This window comes from Onychomys torridus, chromosome 2 (genome assembly GCF_903995425.1).
Source record: "Onychomys torridus chromosome 2, mOncTor1.1, whole genome shotgun sequence".
In the NCBI taxonomy this organism is placed as follows: Eukaryota; Metazoa; Chordata; class Mammalia; order Rodentia; family Cricetidae; genus Onychomys; species Onychomys torridus.
In genome coordinates this window covers 159,934,096-159,957,694 of record NC_050444.1, presented here as the reverse complement: position 1 = coordinate 159,957,694, position 23,599 = coordinate 159,934,096, and the positions used below count along the sequence as shown (strand labels likewise).

The 23,599-nt window shown below is 48.6% G+C and overlaps 1 protein-coding gene across 1 annotated transcript in view; it reads right to left on the bottom strand.

Annotated features, from left to right (window-relative positions):
• C2H1orf127 (chromosome 2 C1orf127 homolog) overlaps positions 1–22,237 on the bottom strand; it is a 32,940-nt gene extending 10,703 nt beyond the window's left edge. The window contains exons 1-6 of the mRNA XM_036177400.1: positions 22,212–22,237; positions 13,664–13,764; positions 10,308–10,406; positions 6,854–6,978; positions 5,657–5,800; positions 670–708 (exon numbers count right to left, since the gene is read on the bottom strand). Coding sequence (XP_036033293.1) covers positions 670–708; positions 5,657–5,800; positions 6,854–6,978; positions 10,308–10,406; positions 13,664–13,764; positions 22,212–22,237 — 534 coding nt within the window. The remainder of the gene's footprint in view (positions 1–669; positions 709–5,656; positions 5,801–6,853; positions 6,979–10,307; positions 10,407–13,663; positions 13,765–22,211) is intronic.
• Between the last annotated feature and the right edge of the window lie 1,362 nt (positions 22,238–23,599).

Sequence of the window (23,599 nt, the reverse complement as noted above, 5' to 3'; positions counted from 1 at the left end):
GTTTGGCCCTTTCGACCCACGTAGTAGGAAAGACTCAGTTCCCTCCTTGGCACTCAAGGAAATGGATGCAAGAGGACCACAAGTTCAAGGTCATCCTCAGCTACTTAGTAAATCCAAGACCAGCCTGGGCTACATGAGACTGTTATCTCAAAAAAGGGAAGGTCTGAGCATTGTGGTGCACACCTTTGATCCCAGCATCCATGAAGCAGAGGCAGGTGGACCTCTGTGAGTTCAAAGCCAGCCTGATCTACACAGAAAATTCCAGGCCAGTCAGGGCTATATAATGAAATTCTGTCTCAAAACAAAAGAGGGGGAGGAGGGAAGGAAATAAAGAGAACAGCTGTGTACCACAGAACAGGCAGCCTTGCACAGGAGCCAGCTCCTGCCACTGGGAACCTTCCAGAGAGAATCTTACCAGGACAGGACCCAGTGGCTTTCTACCCCAGCAGGGTTCCACTAGGGTTTTTTTTCCCAAAGAGCTTCAGGCCTCTTCGTGGAGGGCACCAGGGGGTGGGTTCCAGTTCTGCTGAGACCCAGGCCCACAAAGGTCATATTGTCCACTGGACACTCTCCACAAAAGGGCCATGGAAGTGACAACCTCCTGCCTCAGAGCCTCCCAAGCACCAGACCTAGCAGAACCTTCCAGAACAATGCCCTTTCCTTGCCTACCTGTCCACCATCGATCCTTGGAGGCAAGGGCCTAGAGACCTGCAGAACAGAGAGGAACAACATCTGCAAACTGTGAGCAAAGGTGAGTGAGCAAAAGCCTCTGCAATTGCTGCAGCAGGGGTCCAACGAGAGAGAGAGAGAGAGAGAGAGAGAGACACACACACACACACACACACACACACACACACACACACACACACACGCGCCGCCGCCTCCATTGTTTGCTCATTAAGACAAGAAAAGCATTTATGTTCTGGGACTCAAGTGTCAACAGACCCAGGGAAATGTCGCCTCAGCTGCTGCCCTGGGCCAGGCCAACAGGACAGCTGGCGTGTGGTGCACAGCTGGCAAGGCCGAGGGTGTGTGTGTGCCAAGTGACCCTGATGTGAAGGACCTGGTGGGGTGGTTCCCAGGCCTCTCCCTCCCACCTCACCTCACCCCGTCACCCATCTCTTCCACACTTTCTTTACCTGTGGACTCCGATAAGCACAGGCAGACGAGCGTGCTCACCCAGGCACCATGCTTAGGATACCCAATCACCTCGGGTTTCCCCAGTGAAGAACTTTCAATGCTAAAATAAGAATGGTCTCAGGCACACCTGGACAGCTGGTCCCTCACTGCCCCTGAGCCTCACGGTACAGGCAAGGGACCTGCCTGAGCCCAGCTGCACCAGCTCTCCTCCTACCTACATTTCCTTTATTATAGTATTTATGTGTTTATTATGTCAAGGGGGGGGGCATGCATCTGCCACAGTGTGCATGTAGGGGTTCAAGCACAACTTAGGGAGACAGTTGTCTCTTTTCACCATGCAGGTCCTGGCTATGGAACTCAAGCTGTCAGGCTTGGGTGGGAGTACCGTTAGCTACTGAGCCATCTCACAGCCCTCCTCTTACCTGCCTGTTGCCTCAACCCCACCCTCACCCCTTTGCTCTTGCTGCAAGCATGGGCGGGGATACTAAGGCACAGGACAGAATCACAGGCCAACAGAGAGCGACTACGTCCCCCACCAGCGTTCCATAAAAGTTAAGGACACCGAGTCCAGAAAAACTAATGAGCCTTGACATTTCTCTCACATAAGGCTGCCTCCCCTTTCCCCGGCATGTACAGAATCCATTCTTCCAGGCCCGGAGACAAGTGGATGGAGTTGAGGAAAGTCCCTATCCCCTCAACCTTGTCAGTGCCTCAGCTCTGCTGCCCCTGGCCTCAGAGAGCCCAGCACCCCATTGCTGGCAGGCTCAGCACAGCCCACAAGGAGCCTGTTGGGTGAGCCTATAATCCCCTCACCTTGGAGGTGCTGCCTTCACTCGGGGTGCAGAGGGGAAGGAGATAGGAAAAGGATTCAACATTTCCCAGGTCAGCCACCAAAGCCTCCTTCCTATCTCTTCACGCCAGTCCCACAGCAACAGGGCAGCCCTGGAGGCTGGGCTTTTCCACGGAGAGAGCAGAGGAAGTGGGGTCAAGTTCACAGTCCAAACTCGCCATGCCCTTTAAGTGGCCGTGAGCTGACTATATTTAGGGCCTGCAGACATTCAGCAGGACCTCGGGTATCCTTCCCTGGGAGCAATCGCTAATCACTGCATTGAGTTTACCGGTGCCCCTGGGCACACTTAACCCAGGGCAATGAATAGTTATTGCGCAGCCTCCCACTCGGGGCTTGTGGGCACACTTAAGCAAGCTCGCAGATCGCTGCAAGCAGGGCATGGCTCGGGTACACCCTTGGGCACCCTGTGCCATCAGCAGGGAGAGGCAGAGTATTAAATATCTATGTGCCCTGTGCCTGCAGCTGTATTTAGCCAGGGGCAAGGCTAGTGTAACGGCTTTAATTAAAACTTAATGCAAGTTCAAGGTGCAGCCATGGAAGCGGCTGCAGAAGTCACCGAGAATGAATCAGTCAATTTGATGAGGTGGTGAGGTTCTATGATGGGTGAGGGGAAAAACGGAGGAGGGGGATGCTGAGAAGGTGGCAGCTAAGATCCATCGCTCCCATGCAGCCCAATTCTCTGCAACTCTGCCCAGGGGAATGGGGGTCCTGTAGTCCTGTGGGCTCCAACACCCACACTGGGGAGGGATGCTGGGGATTTAGGCAGGTCAAAAGGGACAAAGTTGGTGCTTGGCTGGCCACTAGCTCTGCTTTCCTCCAGTTTCTGTCCAGTGTTGTATGACATGGGCAACCTTGTCCCTCTGGTGGCCACTCCCAAAACTGCAGGCCAGTGTAAAGAGAAGTGACCAGCCCCCAGAACTGTCAAAACCATTCCCCATGACTATGCTTGGGGGTGTTTAGGAAGAGGCTTGTGATTCTTAGGAACAATAACACCTTGTCTGGCATGACCAAAATGGGACCTAAACATCCCTCTGCCTCAGACACTGCTCCTTAAGGTTGAACAGCAGAGAACTCCAGAGGCAAGATTATGGGGAGCAAGCACAGAGCTGGGGTCCCAGCCTCTGCTCGGCTCTCCCCGTCTCAGCACGTTCACGTCAAACCCCAGGACAGATGAGAATGGAACTGTACACACCTCCCAAGGCAAGACTGGTGTCCATTCAGATCTGATCATTTGGTACCACCATAGAGCCTGGCATTCAGCATGTGCTTCCCACAGATGCTCCCTAAATGGAGGGTAGTTGTCACTCATGGGTCTTTCTCTCCAACCTTCCTTTAGATATCTCCTCTCTCTCCTCTCCTCCTTCAGTGAGTCATCAGGAAAAATTGAGCATCTGGGCTTTTGTCTGTTGGGATTTTTTGATTTATTGTGTGGGTGTGTGCATGTGTGTCCGTGTCATGGTTCATGTGTGGAGGTCAGAGGACAGCTTGCAGAAGTCAGTTCTCTCCTTCCACTCTGTGGGCTCCAGGAAAGAAACTCAGGCTTGGTTTCAAGCACCTTTACCCACTTGCTGGCAGGGTCTTACCTTGCAGCCAGGGCTGACTCAAACTTGCCTCAACTTCCTTCATGTTAGATTCCAGATGTGCACCATCAAACCCAGTTCTAAATTCAGCATCCCATTTGGCCACATGGTACTTGCAAAGTTAAAGTTAACATTTTTGGAAGCTGGGGATGTGGATCAGTGGGTCGAGTTCCTTTAGCATGCATGAACCGGTAGGTTCAATCTCCACTACCACATTAACCAGGTGTGACATCACATCTATAATCCTAGCACTTAGGTGATGGAAGCAAGAGAATCACAAGTTCAAGGTCATCCCCTGCTACATAGCGAGTTGAAGGCCACCTTGAGATGCATGAAACTCTTGTATCAAAATAAGTAAACAACTGCTAAAAAAAAAAAAAAAAAAAACCTGGTTAGTTTTTTTTTTTTGTTTTTTTTTTTTTTTTTTTTTTTTTTGAGCTGAGGATGAACCCAGGGCCTTGCACTTGCTAGGCGAGCGCTCTACCACTGAGCTAAATCCCCCCCAAAAAAACTGTTAAATAAAGAAAGTCAACATTTTTTTCCGTTGCAAAAGAGGGAGTCCAGGGCCTCACACATGCTAACCTAGCGCTCTACCACTGAACTACTTTCCCAGCCCAAAGTCAACTTTTAAAATGTAATTTCACATACAATTATAGATTTCCTGTTTCTCTTTTAAAAGCTGAAAACTCTAGCAAAACGAGGCAGAGGTGGAGGGGCTGCTTATCAAAGGGGCTCAAAACCTCATTCTGCCGCTACCCGCTATGGGACCTTAGCAACTCACTTCTTTGCCTACTTGTCCACTCTGTAGATATAAACAGCACTGCCTGTCTGCTCTGCTACAAAGGTGAGATGGGTCAACATTCGCAAAGCCGGAGCAGGGGCATGGCTCAGTGGTGGAGAACTGGCCCGGAATCCATCAGTGAGGGCCAGCAGCATGCCTCACTGATAGAGGATTTGTCTAATAGATGCAAAGTCCCAAGTTCCATCCTTAGCGCACAAATAAATGCATCACAACGCAGCAGCCAGGGCCATGCCCGGCACAGCGGGGTGAGTGGAAGATAAGCTTTCCTGGAGAAAGGAAGGCTTGAGTTCAATTCTCCACTCCTCTCTGTCTGGCACACTCCTTCCTGCTGTGGATCCAACCCTCCCCTGCTCCCAGCCAACTCCTTCTCGGTTGCAGAGAAACTTGAGCCCAAGGATGCCACCAGGCAGTGACACACCTGGAGTGTGCCTAGGCCTGTGTTCTTTCCAATGGGGACCTTACTTCAGAAACACATCGCTCCTCAGTGCCGGGGATGGAACCTGGGACCTTGCACAGCCCCCAAACCTGAAGTCTAGAATTCTTTGACATGACCTAGGTTAAATAAGAGAATCCATTGCTGCTGAAATTATTCTGTGGATAAAGCGCTTGCCTCAAAACGGTAAGGACCTGAATGTGGATCCTCAGAACCCACATAAAACCAGATGCAGTAGCTGCAGTCTGTCACCTCGGCATTCCTGTAGCAAGACAGGAGGTAGAGCCCGGAGAGTCAGAGACTCCCCACAAGTCTGACGGCCAATAGTCTGGCACACAGAGCTGCAAATGACAGGCCCCGTCTCAAACAAAGAAAGGTGAGAACTGACTCCTGAAGGTGTCCTCTGACCTCCACTGTCCTCACTCAAGAAACTCATCTCGTGCACATGGAGAAAGAGAGGGAGAGAGAGAGAGAATGAATGAATGGATAAAGAGGAGGGGAGAAGGAAGAGGAGTCGAGAGAGGATAGACTCTGATGTCAAGCCAGCAACTTTCCTCAATCCAAAGAGAAAACACAATTCTGCTGTTGTGGCATTGGATGGGTGACCTAAAGAACACAGGTGCAAAGATTCATTTCATTAGTCACCCACCCCTTATCCTGACACACGTCTCAAAGGCCCAGCCAACACTAAATGTCCACAGAGAATGCTCCCACCCTGTGTCTCAAGCTGTCACCTCTGCTGGGCTCCGTCCCAAGGCTCCGGAACCATAGTCATCTGCCTTTGAAGAGAAGTCAGCCCTGGATGCCCATCACCACCTCCCAGGCCCTCCCAGGCCTTCCTGAGCTGTTACCTGAATGAATGAGGGGTGGCAGCGGACGCTCTGTTCACCCAGCCTCGACGTGATCATGGGACACTTCATTATGTAGCGATCACTCTGTTTCAACCTTTTGGCCCCTTTTTGAAACATTCTGATTTCCAGCCTGTAATTTGCTTTCTGGAAGTCAGGCAAAATTCACACGCACAACCAAAAGAAGAAAATGCAGTTAATAGACTACAATTATGGGTCAGCCTCTGTTCACAGGGAGCAAGATTAATGAAGGCCTCCTGGAAGAACGTCCCACAGAAGAGCTAAGAAGCAAGTGGAAGGGTCTCCGGGACTGGGGAACTTGGCAGACTCTGGCCTGTGGCAGTTCATCCCCCAGAGGGGAAGCCCCTAGGGAAGTCCCTGGGCCAGAGGGCTGCTGTATCTTTCAGGAAGGTCACTCTTAAAGAGGAAGCATGGCAGTTTGTATCCTCTCATTCCTGACAGCAGACAAGTAGTATCTAACTACAGCCTGTTTCTTTTGACCCAAGTAAGAAATCCCTTGGTCCCATTTTAAAGCCAACACAGTTGAGGCTCCACAGATGTGAACAACTAAGCAAACAGCACATGGCCATTTCAGCCACAGAGCTTCAACAGTCAGGCCAAGTGGTCCCACAGGTACCTAGATTGTCTTCCTCATCCCTGCAAGAAGCCGGAATGTGAGCCCTGGAGTAGGGGGTGAAACAAGGTATGTGGGGGTGAGGGGCCATCAGGGAGGGCAGCAATGACAGAAGAGAGAGGAGCAGTGGGGCTGCTGGAGAGAAGGTGCTAAGCCAGGCGTGAGGATACACACCTGTAATCTCAGCATTCAGGAAGCTGAGGCAGGAGGATCCAAGAACTGCTTGGATTACAGAGTGAGTTCAATGCCAGCCTGTGCAGAGAGACCCTGCCTCAAAATAAAAGGTTGTTTTTCTTTTAAGGCAGGAAGGACTGAAGGTAGTGGTGCACACCTTTAGTCCCAGCACTTGGGAGACAGAGGCAGGCAGCTCTGTGAGTTCGAGGCCAGTCTGGTCTACATAGCTAATATGTTCCAGGCTAGGGTTTATAATGGGACCCTGTCTCAAAGCAACAACAAAAGAAGCTGGATATGTAATTCGGTGGATGTGCATTTGCCTGGCATTCTAGCATACATGAGGCCCTGAGTTCTGACTCCAGCCCTGCAAATAAATAGTTTCTCAAACCCACCTCTTTCTGCACAAAGCAGCCAGAGTACAGCACTCGGAAGATGAAGTCACCCTCATGAGCAGGATGCAAGAGGAATCCACATTTGGTAAGAAGAGAATCCAGGTGCTTGGGGGCCCTCTTGGTGCCTGTGACAGAAACAGACAGGACCCTGGGAGAACAGCAGAGGTGAGGTCAGGAGTGTCTGACACCCAGACATAAGCCCATGGCTGCTCTGCTCTGGAGCACCAGAGAACAGCAAAGACAGAAGTCTTGGAGGAAGCCTGTTGGTTCTGCCAGGCATACATGTAGACTCTCCCTCCCACCCACCTCCCAGCTCTAAGCCCAGCCTAGGTTGTAGAAGCTGTCTCCTAGATCCTCTCCTGCTCCTTTCCTCCACTGTGGTCTGTTTCCCCCAGCACTACACAGAGCTCCATGCAAGCCTGCAGCAGATCCCTGCACTCTCCATATGAGATCATCTAGGCCTTTACTGCTCTCCCTCTGCCTTAGCCACACTAGCCTAGCCTCTCTGTTATTTCTAACGCACTGTGGGTTTCCTCTTTGCTGCATCTTGTGCCTGGAACACTCTTCTAGATACCTGTGTGGCTCAGTCCACCACACTCAAGCCTTTAAGTAAATCTCCCTTGTCAACGAGGCCTCTTCCAGGAGAGCCTCCGTCACCCCCTCTTAACCTCGTCCCTCTCTCAGGCCCCCTTTCTGCATCACACATCACCACCTCGCCTGCTGAAAAATGTCTATGACTACAGAAATGGTCTTGTTGCCCTCCACTCAAATGCCAGCCCCATGGCGCCAAGAGTATTTATCTGTTTTGTTCTTTGCAGTATCCCTAGCGCCTTAAGCTGCATCTGGCACATAGAGGGCTCTCAGTAAACATTTATTGGATGAGTAAAACACAAAGAGGAATATCACTGAGCAGAGGGATTACAGGCAGTTTTCATTATCGTCTTTAGATTTCTTCTGTTTCCGTAATTATCTTGTGTTGCTTTTGAGGTGATTTTTTTTTAAGTCCTCCACCCTCCTGCCCCAAAGCCCACACTTTCATTCTGAGATAGTTGATGGGAGATGAATACGCCCTTGCAGGAGACAGCTCCAGCAGCCTGGATGTGGGGGACGCTCTGGTGACATGCTTTCCTTTTAAGAGCGTGCAGCCTTCTCGACTATCTTTAGCAGGAGATCAAGGCCCAGCCTGTGGCTCTGAAAGGCAGATCACTGGGGAAATAAAATGTCTAAGGCTGGATGTGCAAATTGACCCGGATCGTTTTAGTTTCCCATTCACGTCTGCACTTTGTAAATATTTGCCTGCATCCTGCTGCTCACACCTGCTTGCTGTCCCTTCAACTTTATGGAAGGCAGCAGGCAGCATCGTTTCTGCATCCCCACCTGGCGCTGCTGAGGAAAAGAAACGCTCTTCCTCCGAAGCTACAGGTGTCTCTGACAGCGCCTAAAACTAATGGCCTGTGGCTGGCTGCTGTGACTAATTCCCTGATTATTGACTTTATGATTTTACACTTAAAACTTCTTTATAATAACACACAGAAATGTTTAATGGGCTCTATCCAGAGCCATAAAAATTACTTATTGAACAAGCGTTTTAAAACTATTAATCTATTGTTTTCCATTAATAATGGCTTTCCAAAGAACAGGCGACAGCTTAATGTATCCTCCACGTTTTCCCCTGGAAAAGTGGCCTTTTAATGCACAAATGCCGCTCCAGTTCCAGAGGCATCGCCGGCTGACTGGCCATCCCAGGGCCAGTTGAGGATTCAGGACACAACAGTCCCAGACAGCACTTTAGAATTTCCAGACTAGGCCAGGAGTGGTGGCTCACACCTGTAATTCCAACACCGGGAAGGCTAAGACCAGTCTGGACTGCATAGAGAGTTCTGATATCAGTCTTCACCCTTTCTCTGGGATGAACTGTAACTGGACCACAACGTATGATCCTGACTTAAAAAACAAAGGAAGAAAGGAAAAAGCATTCTGAGATAGGAAGGCTTCCCTCCTCAATTTCTTCATTTTTGTACAAAAGAAAGGAAAAATTGGGGTATCTTACTTGCAACCTCTGTGTCCAAAGGTACAACAGGAGGTGAGCTACAGTCACATTCTCTCTATTCGGCTCCTTCTAGAAGTTTCCAGGTCTTCCCACTTGGCAATTTTTGCTCAAAGTTTTCTGAAGGTGATAATTTGGCCTTTGTTTGGCTTGTTTTAGGCATGAGATTCCCCCACCAAGCATGAGATGGTGGTTCCAGTGGGTAAGACTCATGGACCAGAGACTAGAGGGATGACTCACTGGCTGTTGCTCTTCCAGAGGACCTGAGTGGGCTCCCAGCATTCACATGGTAGCTCACAACTGTTTGTAGTCCCAGTTCCAGGATGTCGACACCATCTTCTGGCCTCCACTAGCAATGCACAGACTTGCATATAGGTGGAACACCCATACACAAAGGTTTGAAAAGAATTGTGGACCAGAGTTCGAGGCCAGCCTGGACTACAGAGTGAGTTCCAGGAAAGGCACAAAGCTACACAGAGAAACCCTGTCTCGAAAAACCAAACAAAAAGAAAGAAAGAAAGAAAGAAAGAAAGAAAGAAAGAAAGAAAGAAAGAAAGAAAGAAAGAATTGTGGACCAGCAAGATGGCTCAGTGGGTAAAGGCACTTGCCACCAAGCCTGATGACCCGAGTTCAATATCTGGTATCCACATGGTTGAAGGAGAGACCAAGTCCTGCAAGTCATGCTCTGACCTCCACATGCACACTGTGGCACATGTTTGTAAACACAGCATTTTAGTGGGCATACACACACACACACACACACACACACACACACACACAAACTAATAAATAAACCGAATTTCTTTTTGCCCGAGACAGGGTTTCTCTGTGTAGCTTTGGTGCCTTTACTGGAACTCACTTGGTAGCCCAGGCTGGCCTCGAACTCACTGAGATCCACCTGGCTCTGCCTCCCGAGTGCTAGAATTAAAGGTGTGTGCCACCACCACCCGGCCTAAGAATCCATTTTTTAGACTGTCCCATTAGCTTCGTAGAGTGATTTAAGGTTAGGGGCACACTAGCACCTGATGGGTGCTTCAATCCAGGTCTGAGGCCTTTTGCCCCCCAGCAAATGTCTGTTAGGAGTCTCCAGGACACTACAACTGTCAACACAGAACACATGGGCTGGGCCTGCCCCCAGTGACCTGCTGGTGGCACTTACGGCGAGCATGTGAACAAGGTCTTTTTAAGTAGGACCAAGAACTGAGAGGAAATGGGATGAGCTTGTAACCAGATGGGGGCTGCCTTGGAGAAGGTCAGGATAGCCCTGGGAAGGAAGGAGCATGAAGCCTTCCAGGGAATGAAGCACCTGTGCCCTGGTGTGAGGAATGCATCGGGGACCCCTAACAAAGGCTCCAGGCAGTCAATGGCTGAGTACTGGAGAACCTGGGGGCTGAGAAGATAGCTTACCTGGCAGGTGCAGGACCCTAGCCAGCCACTGCTTCAAACCCTGCACGTGGCTCCTCGGAATCTGCAGGGTCATGTAGTCTGAGAAGCACTCGACCTTCCCTGTGGGGTAAGAAGTCACTTCTGAGGAGGTGGAGAGGACACAAGGTAGAGAGACAGCAAAGGAGGAAGAATGGGCAGTCTTCCTTCCAGCCCTGCTGCAGTGACCAGCCAGGAGAGGAGTCACCTCTGCATCTAGCTAGTGTCTTATGGGGAGACAGGAAACAATGTGATTTACTGGTGAGTGCAGGCACCAGAGTCAGAACATCTGGGCCTAAAGTATGTGCGTGCGTGCGCACGCGTGTGTGTGCGTGCGTGTGTGTGCGTGCGTGTGTGCACGTGTGCGTGTATGTGTGTGTGCATGTGTGTGTGTGCGTGTATGTGCATGTATATGCGTGTGTGTGTGCACGTGTGTGTGTGCACGTGTGCGTGTGTGTGCATGTGTGTGTGCGTGTATGTGCATGTATATGTGTGCGTGTGTGTGCGCGCGTGTATGTGCATGTATATGCGTGCGTGCGCGTGCACGCGTGTGGTTGTGTGTGTGTGCGTGTGTGTGTGTGTGTGCACGTGTGCGTGTGTGTGTGCATGTGTGTGTGCGCGTGTATGTGCATGTATATGCGTGTGTGTGCGTGCGCACGTGTGCACGTGTGCGTGCATGTGTGTGTGCATGCGTGTGTGTGTGTGCACGTGTGCGTGTGTGTGTGTGTGTGTGTGTGTGTGCGCACGCGCGCGCATCTGTACATGTGCCTGTTGCTCAGCCTGTCTCCCTAGAATTAGTTGTATGGTAGTGATGGTGGTGGCAAGGCTATGGATAATGGCGATGGAAGGTGACAGTCATAGTTGTGATGATGGCGCCGGTGGGAACTCCCACCGGTATTCTCTTCCAGAGTCTTCATCCTTCTGCCAGGATGAACTGTAAGGGAGGTCTGAGAGTCCCTCTAGTGAACAAGGAAACCTGAAGGCCTCACCCTGTCCTTATCCACGGCCACACCCCCTCTCTCAAAGATGAGTCGAGTAATGGAAAACACAGGGGCTGAGGATGGCTTAGTGGGCAAGAGCTCCTGCTGAGTCAGCATGAGGGCCTGAGTTCAAGTCCCCAGTACCCACGAAAGCAGGCACAGGCGACCATATATGCACTTCCCACTGCAGTGCTGACGAGTACAGAGACAGGGGGATCACCAAGGTTTGATGAACTAATTGGCTGGCCACCAATTTAGTTCCAGGATCAGTGAAAGAGCCTGTCTCAAAGGAACAGGGGTGGAGAGGGACAGAGCAGGTCCACTGACACCCTCCTCTGGCCTCCAAGTATGTGAAGGGGCACACATACCCAGACACATGCATCTATCATACACATGCACACAAAATAAATTTATAAAAGCTGAGGGCTGGGCCAGGTGTGGTGGCTCACGCCTTTAGTTCCAGTACTCAGGAGGCAGAGGCAGGCACATCTCTGTGAGTTCGAGGCCAGCTTAGTCTACAGAGTAAGTTCCAAAATAGGCTCCAAAGCTACACAGAGAAACTCTGTCTCAAAACACCACAAAAAAAAAAAAAAAAAAAAAAAAAAAAAGGTGAGGGCCAGTGAGATGGCTCAGCAAGTAATGGTGCTTGCCACCCAAACATGCCAATCTGCCAACCCCATTTAGATTTTCAGAATTCATATGCCTTAGATTCCTGTTGCTGTAATAAGACATGGTCTAAAGCAACTTGGGAAGAAAAAGGTTTATTAAACACAGGGCAGGAGCCTAGAGGCGGGAATCAAAGCATGCCATGGAGGGGTGCTGCTTACTCACTTGTTCCCCCTGGCTTGTTCAGCCTGCTTTCTTATACAACTCAGGACCACCTGCCCACGGGCGGCATTGCCCACAGTAGACTGCTCCTCCTGCATCAATCATTAATCAAGAAAATGAAGGGCCAGTTATGGTGGTGCACGCCTTTAACCCCAGGACTCAGGGGGCAGAGGCAGGCAGATCTCTGTGAGTTCCAGGCCAGCCTGGTCTACATAATGAGATCCTGTTTCAAAAACAAACACACAGAAAAAAAAAGAAAAAAAAAAAAAAGCCTACACCACTTTGTGGCTGGAGAGATGGCTCAGTGGCAGAGCACTGGCTGTTCTTCCAGAGGTCCTCAGTTCAATTCCCAGCATCCACATGTTGGCTCACAACCACCTATCTATACCTGTAGTCCCACGGGATAGGATGCCCCCTTCTGGGGTGCAGATAAAGCATGCAGACAAAACACTCACATACATAAAGTATGTGGTAAATAAAATAAATATAAAGGGAGAGAGGGAGGGAGAGAAAACGCCTCCCAGACTTGCCTATGGCATTTTGATGGAGGCATTTTCTCAACTGAGGGTCCTCTTCTCGATAACTCCAGTTTGTGTCTGGTTCACATATACATACATACACACACACACTAACGATAGTGGTAAAATTAGAAGTTATTTGTTAAAAGTCAGCAGGGAGTGTGGAAGGACCACGACACAGGGCTTGGCCCAGAATGAAATGCTTGACAAGTATCTGTTCCTCTTGTGGTGTCTTCTGGGTGGTGAGTGAGTGGCTGACGGTGGAGACCCCAGATTCCGCTGCCTGTTGAAGTCTGTGCCCTTCTACCCATTGTGGGGAGATTGAAGACAAGCCCCTCACTCCTCTGGGCTCTAATGTAAAATGAGTTAGTGATCCCTGTGTGGCACACGTCTTTAATCCCAGCACTTGGGAGGCAGATCTCTATGCGTTCAAAGCTAGTCTAGTCTATATAATGAATTCCAGGCCAGCCAAAGCTATATATTGAGACCCTGTATCAAAAAAAAAAAAAAAAAAAAGAGAGAGAGAGAGAGAGAGAGAGAGAGAGCGAGAGAGAGAGCGAGCGAGCCAGGTGTCAGTGGTGCATGCCTCAGGAGGCAGAGCCAGGAGGATCTCTCTGAGTTCAAGGCCAGCCTGGTCTACAGAGTGAGATCCAGGACAGGCACCAAAACTACACAGAGAAACCCTGTCTCAAACAAACAAAACAACAAAAATGAAACAAAACAAACAAGTTAGTGGTCACCAAGACTCCACGCCAGGTCTGGTACATGAGTCTGTGCCGGCTATTTCAAAACAAGTGCTTCCTCAGGGAGAGGGGGCCCTGACTCTGGCTCCAGCCGTCCCTGGGAACGCAAGCACTTGGCTAGTGCTAGCTGAGAGAGGGATCTGCCTTCCCAGGCTAGTGTGCTGGCTACGAATGCTTTCTGCTTCCAGGTAACCACAGCAGGAAGGTTATCGGTCTGAGAAGAGGGGGACCGCCCAAAGCCTGTGTGAACCAGAAAAGCGTGATTGATTTACTTGTCAGAGCTCCATGTGCCGGGTGAGGCCTGTCCTTGTTTGACCCGAAGGGGAGGATCCGTGGGAACACAGCATGCTGAATACAAGCCAGACAGATGGCCCTGTAAGGAAGAGGGAAGGGTGTGCACTGGGTGCCCAGCCCAGCAGGGCTGCCTAGTCTGACTTTATTCAGTCAGGCAATTATAGCTCATCTTTGACTTTGTTTTCTTTACTTTTTATTTTTATTATTGTCTTGTGTTGTCTTAAGACAAGCTTTCACCATGTAGCCTAGGCTGCCTTAACCTCACTAGACAGCCCAGCCTGGCCTCTAACTTGTGGTCCTCCTGCCTTTGCCTACCAAGTGCCCAGGTTACAGGTGTGCAATAACTCAATTACAGCTCATTCAGTCAAATACACACACACACACACACACACACACACACACACACACACACACACAGGTTTCTTTGTGTAGCTTTGCACCTTTCCTGGATCTCGCGTTGTAGACCAGGCTGGCCTGGAACTCACAGAGATTCGCCTGGCTCTGCCTCCTGAGTGCTGGGACTAAAGGCATGTGCCACCACCGCCCGGCTTCAGTCAATTATATTTATGTATATATGGATTTTATTCTTTTTTACTTTTTGCTCTGCTGGGGTCAAATCCGGGGCATCAGAATGCTAAGCAAGCGCTGTGCCGCTGAATTACACCCAAGCCCCAGAGATATATTGTTTGCATGCCTACCATGGGCAGCAGCCAGGACAGGGGCCAGCAGCAAGGACAAAGAAAGAAATGAAGAGGGTCTCCCATCGAAATCAAGCACCAAAGAAGAGGCAGGGTCGAGATACAGAGAACCTGAGGCGAGGAGGCTAAGGTCAGCATAAAGAGATAATTTCCAAAAAGGCAACATTGTGATTCTCATACAGATATTTGTAAGTGAATCCATGGATTTTATTAAATCATTATTAATGAGAAAGTCCTGCAGATTTACAGCCAGTTCAAAGGAGAGAGAAAAAAGAACAGACATTTCTTTTCTAGATGCAGGATGTTGGAAAGAATTTGCAAACAGACTGAAAACTAGCGTAGTCCACAGGGGAAGGCAGAAATTCTGAATGAAAAGCCCTCACATGCCCCAGGTTGTCCACAGCTTAAAGCATCACAAGGTGCTGGACAGACGGTAAGTATCTGCCAGACAAGCATGAGGACTTGAGTTTGGGTTCCTAGTGTCCATGTTAAAAGCCAACCATGGTGATGTGCACCTGGAATCCTAGCACTGACCGAGGCAGAGGCATGTGGTTCCTAGGGGCTCCCTTGCTAGTCTGTCTGGATTGGTGAGCTCCAAGTTCAGTGAGAGATCCTGTCTTTTGGAGTTTGTTTGTTTTTCGAGACAAGGTTTCTCTGTGTTAACAGCCCTGGATGTTCTAGAACTCTCTTTATAGACCAAGCTGGCCTCGAACTCACAGAGATCTGCCTGCCTCTGCCTCCCAAGTGCTGGGATTAAAAGAGTATGCCAATACCACCCAGCCAAAACCCTGTTTAAAAAAAAAATAAGATAGTACAATAGAAATCCCTGAATGCCTATATTCATAGTAAGCAAGTTATGGATAGCCTCAACAGATGAATGGATAAAGAAAATGGTGTATTTGTAAACAATAGAATTATTCATTGTTTCTCAACCTAACAGATAAGAAAACTGTCAATTGCAGGCACAGATAGATCAAATAAACCAGAGTCAAAAGACAAAAAAAAAAAAAAAAAAGTAGCATCAGCGTGGTGGTCACATCTTTAATCCCAGAACTGGGAGTCAGAAGCAGGTGGAGCTCTGTGAGTTCAAGGCCAGCCTGGTCTACAGAGTGAGTTCCAGTCCAGGCAGAGCTACATAGTGAGACGCTGTCACAAAACATCAGCGATGATGATGATGATGATGATGATGATGATGACGACGACGAAGCAATGGGAAGGTGGAGCAAAAAAAATCAATCAATAAAAAAATAAGCCAGTAGTGGTGGTGCACACCTTTAATCCAGCGCTCGGAGGCAGAGGGAGGAGGATTTCTGTAAGTTCGAGACCAGCCCAGTCTACAGAGCAAGTTCCAGGACAGCTGGGGCTATTCAGAGAAACCTTCTTGTCTCAGAATAAATAAATAAACAAAACAAAACAAAGTAAGGTGGAAATCAGTGAAAGTGGAACTCAATGTCTACCTCTAGCCTCCACACGTACAAGTGCACACATGCACCCCCATATACACTCTTGTACATATGTGCCTCCTTTGACAAGGTACATACACACAAACATGTATACATACATGTAACACATAAACAATAAATAATAAAAATAATAAAGCATCATAAACTAAGGTAAGGAAGGTTGTAGTCAGAGAGAGAAAATGTTGGCACTAAGCAAGCTGTTTCCAATGGACATAACCAATAATTGTTAAACACCTTAGGGTCTGTGAGGTGGCTCATCTGGGAAAGGAACTTGCCACCAGGTCTGATAAGCAGAGTTGGATCTCCAGAACCCACATGGTGGAGGGAGAGAACCAACTCCACAAGATTGTCTTCTGATTCCACGTCTTCTGATTCACATGGGTATGTGAGCATGTACATCAAGATAAATCAATGTTAAAAACAACTCTTTTTGTTTATTTCAAAGTTTCTACATCAGATAAAACATCACTGTGCAGGGATGGAGAGATGGCTCAGAAGTTAAGAGCACCGGCTGCTCTTCCAGGGGTCCTGAGTCAATTCCCAGCAACCACATGGTAGCTCACAATTATATATAGTGGAATCTGATGCCCTCTTCTGGCATAAAATCATATTGCAGAGAGAGAACTCAATACATAAAATAATAGCTCAGCTGTAGAGTGCTTGAAGCCCCTAGGTTTGGTCCTCAGCTCCGAAAAATATAAAATAAAATGAATCTAAACAAAAAAAATTACTAGAGCTGGGCGGTGGTGGTGCACAACTTTAATCCCATTTAATCCCAGCATTTAGGAGGCAGAGTCAGGCAGATGTCTGTGAGTTCAAGGCCAGCCTGGTCTACAGAGTGAGATCCAGGACAGCCAGGGCTGTTTCACAGAGAAACCCTGTCTTGAAAAACAAAAACAAAAAACAAACAAGCAAATCATTAAGCTGTGGCATTTGAGCCAAGCTGAGACAGCAAAGAATTCCAAGCTTCAATCCAGGGAGGTGCATTCCAGTCAGAGAGAAGAGCAGGTGCAAAGCCACAAACATGGGGAATGAGCTAATGAATTCAAGGAACTAAACCAAAAGGTCAGTGCAAAAGTACAGAGTGACAAAGGACCAGAGGGTAGGCAGGTGGGGAGGGCAGGCAGGTGGGGAGGGCAGGCAGGTGGGGAGGGCAGGCAGGTGGGGAGGGCAGGCAGGTGGGGAGGGCAGGTACACACTAGAGCCAGAGGACTGGGGTTTGTCCACAAAGTAAGCCAGAAGTTCTGGAGAACCTGTGCTGGGGAAGGCAGAGGGGCCCATGTGCTTCAGGGTTTCTCTGTGTGGCCCTGGCTGTCCTGGAACTCACTCTGTAGACCAGGCTGGCCCCAAACTCACTGAGATCCCCCTGTCTCAGCCTCTGGAGTGCTGGGATCAAAAGTGCGTTCCACCACACTCGTATGATTTTTAGGCAGCTAAAGAGAGATGGTTCGGCAGTTAAGAGTACTTGTTGCTCTTGCAGAGGACCTGGGTTTGATTCCCAGCACCCACATGCTCACAACCATCTGTAACTCCAGTTTCAGGGTACCTGACTCCCTCTTCTGTCCTCCATGGGCACTGCACACATGTGATGCACTTACATGCATGCAGGCAAACACATAAAACATTTTACATCTAGAAATATTTTTTGGTGTATAAAAAAAAAAAACAAAACTACAAATCCAGGTGTGGTGATTCACACCTATAATCCCAGCACTCAAGAGGCTGAGGCAGGAGGATTCCTGAGTTCCAGACCAGACTGGACTACAGACTAAGACCTTGTCTCAAAAACAAAATCAAGCCAGGCAGTGGTGGCACATGCCTTTAGTCCCAGCACTCGGGAGGCAGAGGCAGGTCTATAGAGCAAGTTCCAGGACAGGCTCCAAAGCTACACAGAGAAATTCTGTCTCAAAACAGAAAACAAAATCAGTTCTCAGCCTTTTGAATAAGATCAAGTGTGAAAAAAAAATGCATGCATACCTACATGCATAATGTGCATACAATGGCAAACTGGGCCTGGCTCACAGCAAGTACCAGAACAAGTACCAGTGGGGTTACATAGCACAGCTCTACCTCACAAAAAATAAACAGTAACAAAAACACAGGGTATAGTGCTTGCTTAGCATTCAAAGACAGCCTCCTTAAGTGTCATTGGGAAATAGCCCTGGGGTCAATGACAGCACCTAGAAGAGCTGGCAGGAGCCAGGCCAGTGAGAAAGCTCCAGCTCCCAGAAGCTAGGAGATAGGTTCAACCCACCACTTTCAGACGCCAACATCATCTAAGACTGATCCTATAGCAGCCTGTGACCAGCAATCTCATTCCTACAGCATTTCGGGCGCAGTGCCCAAAAAGGCAGGCACGAGGCTGTCCACAGAGCAAGGCTGTTCCCTCAGACTGGAAACCACCCAAATGCCCATCAGCACTGGAATGGGTGCACTGGGATCTGTTCACTCTATGAGAGGCCAGAACACAAGAAAAGGCAATACACCGCAATGAATGTTCTGCTGAGGAAAAGAAGTGCATGAGCAGCTAGTCTGTGATTGTATTTATAGAAAGGTCAGAAATAGGCATAGTCATTGCATTTGGGCGTGCAGATAGTGGCTCCTCTAGGGAGGAAGTCAGGAGTCACTGTGGCAGGGCTGACTAAGTGTGTTAGAATAACAAGTGTAAAGGGACAATTGAAAGGCTCCTGAGTAGACCCAACAAGTTACTATGTTTCTTCAGCAAAAAAACTGGATGTTCTCTAGAAGGTGCTTCTTTCATTATCTGTGAACTATCACTGGGAGCTACAGAACTCTGAGCATTGTGAAAATTGTTCTTAGCCAGAAAAATGTGAAGTAGGGTTAGGGCTCCCTTGGTAGAATTCTTATCTGGCATGCATGGAACCCTGGAATGGATCCCCAGCACTCCAGAACACCAGGCTTGCTCATAAGTACCTATAACCCCAGCTCTTGGGAGGTGAAGGCAGGAGAATCAGAAGTTAAAAATCATTCTCTTCTACACAAGTTTAAGGCCAGCCTGGGCTACATGAAAAAAAAATGTCTTTTTTTTTTTTTTTTTTTTAAGTAAATTATACCCAGGTAGAGTGCAGTTGGTTGCTGATCTGTGGCTCTGGTCTAGTTTTGCATCCATTTAGGGAATTCATTTCCACATTCTGGACTGCCTGTATTTGTATCTACTCTGGGGACCTCTCTTTTGAACTGAAGGCAACATTTAATAAAAATCTCTGAAATGTGCTCATATTTTAATTAAGTTTTTTAGTGCTGGGTAATAGATCATAGTATCTTGCACATGTGAGACTATCACATTACTGCTTTACATTCCCAGCCAGAGACTTAATTCTTTTTTCAAGTAGAGGGCTTCAGATGTAGCTCATTGGTTCAGTGTGTGGCTCCATGGTATGTACATGTGTTTGATCCCCAGTAGAAAATGTATGTGGGGGCTAGAGAGATGGTTCAGAGGTTAAGAGCACTGACAGTTCTTCCAGAGGTCCTGAGTTCAATTCCCAGCAACCACATGGTGGCTCACAACCATCTGTAATGAGATCTGGTGCCCTCTTCTGGCATACAGGCATACATGCAGACAGAACACTGTATACATAATAAATAAATAAATCTTAAAAAAAAAAGAAAAGTATGTGAATTCCTATGTGTATATTGTATATACTTTTTAAAGTTTCATTTATTATGTATACAATGTTCTGCCTGCATATATGTCTGGACGCCAGAAGAGGGTACCAGATCTCATTATAGATGGTTGTGAGCCATTATGTGGTTGCTGGGAATTGAACTCAGGACCTCTGGAAGAACTGCCAGTGCTCTTAACCTCTGCGCCATCTCTACAGCCCTAAAGTTATATTTTAAGTAATTGATCCAAGTGTGCCTGCATATACCTCTAATCACAGTACTTCAGAGGCTATGGCCAGAAGAATCTGAGCTTTAGGCCTGTCATGGCTACATGGAGAAATTCTGTCTCAAAAACAAAAACAAAGGGCTGGAGAGCTGGCTAAGTGGTTAAGAGCACTGGCTGCTCCTGAAGAGTACCCAACCCCCACATGGCAGGGCAGTTCCAGGAAAATCTGTGCCTGTCAGCACTGCATGCATTTGGTGTCCTTACAGACATGCAGGCAAAACACTCATACACATGAGAGCAAATAAGTAAAGTATTTAAGACAAAAATGATAAGAAAGGACACTAGTTTTCCATCAGAGGCCACTGTCGCTTAGGCCTCCGGTTCTTGAATGTCAAATGAATTGAGAGCCAAGGCTAGAGTGCCAATCAGATCAACTGCCAAGGCCCTCAGTCTTCCAGAATAGGTTAGCAAAGAATGTTCTCAACCTTCTTAATGCTACGACCCTTTAATACAGTTCCTCATGTTGTGGTGACCCCCAATTGTAAAATTATTTTTGGTGCTATTTTTTCCAGTGCTATTTCATAACTGTAATTTCGCTACTGATATGAATTGTAATGTAAGTATTTGTGTCTTCTGATGGACCTAGGTGACCCCTGTGAAAGGGTCATTCCACCCAATGGGGTCATGACCCACAGATTGAGAACTGCCCTCATTTCCCTAGCCCATAATCTGAGCCGAGCCTGCCACCTGCCAGATTCAACTGCCTACTCTTCCCCTACCCACTGCGTTCAAAACCCAGGGTAAAGCCAGGCATGGCGGCACAGCCCTACAATCCCAGCACTCTGGAAACAGAGGCCAGAACATCTGGAGCTTGAGGCCAAGCCTGAGCTATGCACCAAGAACCTATCTCAAACTCAAAGTGAACCAGAGAGGTACCCCCTCTCCAGAGACAACCTGGCACTGCCGTCCCTGCCCCCAGTTCCGCTGCCTTTGCTGGAGTCTCCTCCTGGCTCCCAGCAGGGGGCAGCACTAGTGCCTTTTGATTAGTTTGCAAAGCGGATGAGAATCCTGCGATGTAGCCAAAGTAAGATTCCCCCAAAAGCAGATGAATCTGCTGCTAGAGGCCAAGAGACCTGGGAAAGGAGAAACAAGCTACTGTGGCTGACGTTTGGTGCCATCCTCTCCTCAACAGTGCTGATATACAGGAAAGTGCATTACATCAGCGTTGGGGGGGGCGGGGCGGAGGGGGGTGAAGGGGGAAGAGGGGAGGGGGGGTGAAGGGGGCAGCCTACACTCCCGCAATCTCCTCCAGCTCCTCCTAGGATCGAGATTCCTGCTTGGCCTTTACAGCTCCTGAACTTTCCTTTCCCAAGCCTAGGGATAGACATGACCCTTCTCGTCCCAAAGCTGAGCCCCACGCTGAGCAGCTATGAGAAGTGGGTGGTTCCTGGCACAGGACCCAGGCCTCCTCCAGCTTGCCCACCCCACCCAGCTTCTCCATAGCCCTCATTGTCTGCAGATCTACAAATGCCACAAAGTACACAAAGCCCTGCAGTGAGGAGCCCAGGGCGGACTGCCAGCTACTGTTGACCTTCAAGCTGGCGGCAGAGACCTCGCTCCTGCTCTGAGTGGGTTTGTTCTGTTCTTCACTGGTACTGGAGACTGAGCCCTGGGCTTGCGCATGCTACACAAGTACTCCCCTGGACAAGGGATAATGTGGAGCCTGGGGAAGGTGACAGTGACTTTGACCAGACCTCCCTTGAAAGACTGACTTCCGCAATGCCTCCTTTTCAATCCTGTCCTCCTGCAGCCACAGACCTGTGGTGATGGTGTGTTCCCCAAAATACTGTGCACCCTAATAAACTTATCTGGGGTCAAAGGACAGAACAGCCACTAGATACAGAGGCTAGAAAATGGTGGCACTCACACCTTTAATCCTAGCATTCCAGAGGCAGAAATCCCTCTAGATCTCTGTGAGCTCAAGGCCACATTGGAAACAGCCAGGCTTGGTGACACTCGCCTTTAATCCCAAGAAGTGAGCCTTTAATCCCAGGGAATGATGGCAGAAAACAGAAAGATATATAAGCTGTGAAGATCAGAAACTAGAGGCATTTGGCTGGTTAAGCTTATAGGCTTTTGAGCAGCAGTTCAGCTGAGATCCATTCTGGATGAGGACTCAGAGGCTTCCAGTCTGAGGAAACAGGATCAGCTGAAGAACTGGCGAGGTGAGGAAGCTATGGCTTGTTCTGCTTCTCTGTTCTTCCAGCACTGACCCCAATAACTGGCCTTAGGTTTGATCGTATTAATAAGACTTTCTAAGATTCATGCTACAGACCTGACCAAGTCTCACTCACCCACCTCTTCCTTTCTTCAGACATGAAGCTTCTGGGTTATGAAAGAAAATACTTGGTTTCTGCTCCAAAGGGCACAAAGGAAGCTCAGGGCTCCCCTGGTCTCTCAGTTCCCATGAGGACCTGCCAAGACCCTCTTGGGAGGCCTGGGTAAGGCTACTTACCAGACAAATGTCACGGACCCCCACATCCTCAGCCTGGTGGCTCTCTCCTCCCCTGGAGGAGTTTATCTAGTGGTACTCCCAGCTCATCAGTAAAAGGCCAGCCTGTCCTCTTCCCTTGGTTGCCAAGAGCCACTCAGGTACCACCCAGGTGCCAGAATGCACAGATAGGTGTCGACATCTCCCAACTGCTTTGTGTCCCCCACGGTGACGTGAATTGCTTTATTTCTGAGACCTCAAAATAGTGGAGTGCTGTTCTTTGTTGCTGTAGAAAACATCATGACCAAAAGCAACTCAGGAGGAAAAGCGTTTATTGTCTTCCACTTAGAGTCCATCACTGAAGGAACACAGAGCTGGAATCTGCAGGAACCTGGAGGCAGGAACCGACTCAGAGGCTCTGGAGGAGTGCTGCTTCCTGACTTGATCTCCATGACATGCTTAGCTTGCTTTCCTACACAACCAAGGACCACCAGTCCAGGGGTACCACCATCCACAGTGGGCTGGGCCTTCCCATACTGATCATCAATCAATCAAAAAGAGAAAAAATGTCCCCATAGACACAGCCACAAGCTGATCTGATGCAGGCAGTTCCTCAGTTGAGGCTTCCTCTTCCCAGATGGCTCTAGTTTGTGACAAGAACTAACTAACATATATCCTGAAGGGTATAGCTGAGCAGTGGCTTGCCTGCCACGTGGAAGCCTTTGGGTCCCAAGGAGAAGAAGAGCTGGAAAAGAAAGAAAAGAGGAGAAAGAGAAGGGGGGAGAAACAGGAGGAGGGAGGGAGACAGGGAGGAGGAAAATGAAGTCAACAAGAACTATGTTTGGAGATAGAGTCTTTCTTTTTTCTTTTTCTTTTCTTTTCCCCCCCTTTGGGTTTTGTTTGTTTGTTTGTTTTTTGTTTTTTGTTTGTTTGTTTGTGAGACAGGATTTCTCTGAGTAGCCCTGGCTATCCTGGAACTCACTTTGTAGACCAGGCTAGCCTCAAACTCAGAGATCGACCTGCCTCTGCCTCCCAAGTGCAGGGATTAAAAGTGTGTGCCTCCACCACCTGGCCAAGAATACTTTTAATGGGCTGGAAAGATGGCTCAGTGGTTAAGAACACTGGCTGCTCTTCCAGAGGACCCAGGTTCAATTCCAAGCAACCATATGGTGGTTCACAACCATCTATAATGGGATCTGGTGCCTTCCTCTGGTGCACAGGCATACTATATGCATGATAAATAAATAAATCTTTTAAAAATCTTGACTATTAAAAAATTCATAAAGGTTTATTTAATCTTAATTATGTGAACGTGTATACATCTGTGCATGGGTTTGTAGGAGACAGTGTGGGTGCTCATGGAGGTCAGGAGCATCAGATCTTCTGGACTGGAGTCACAGGCAGTTGTGAGC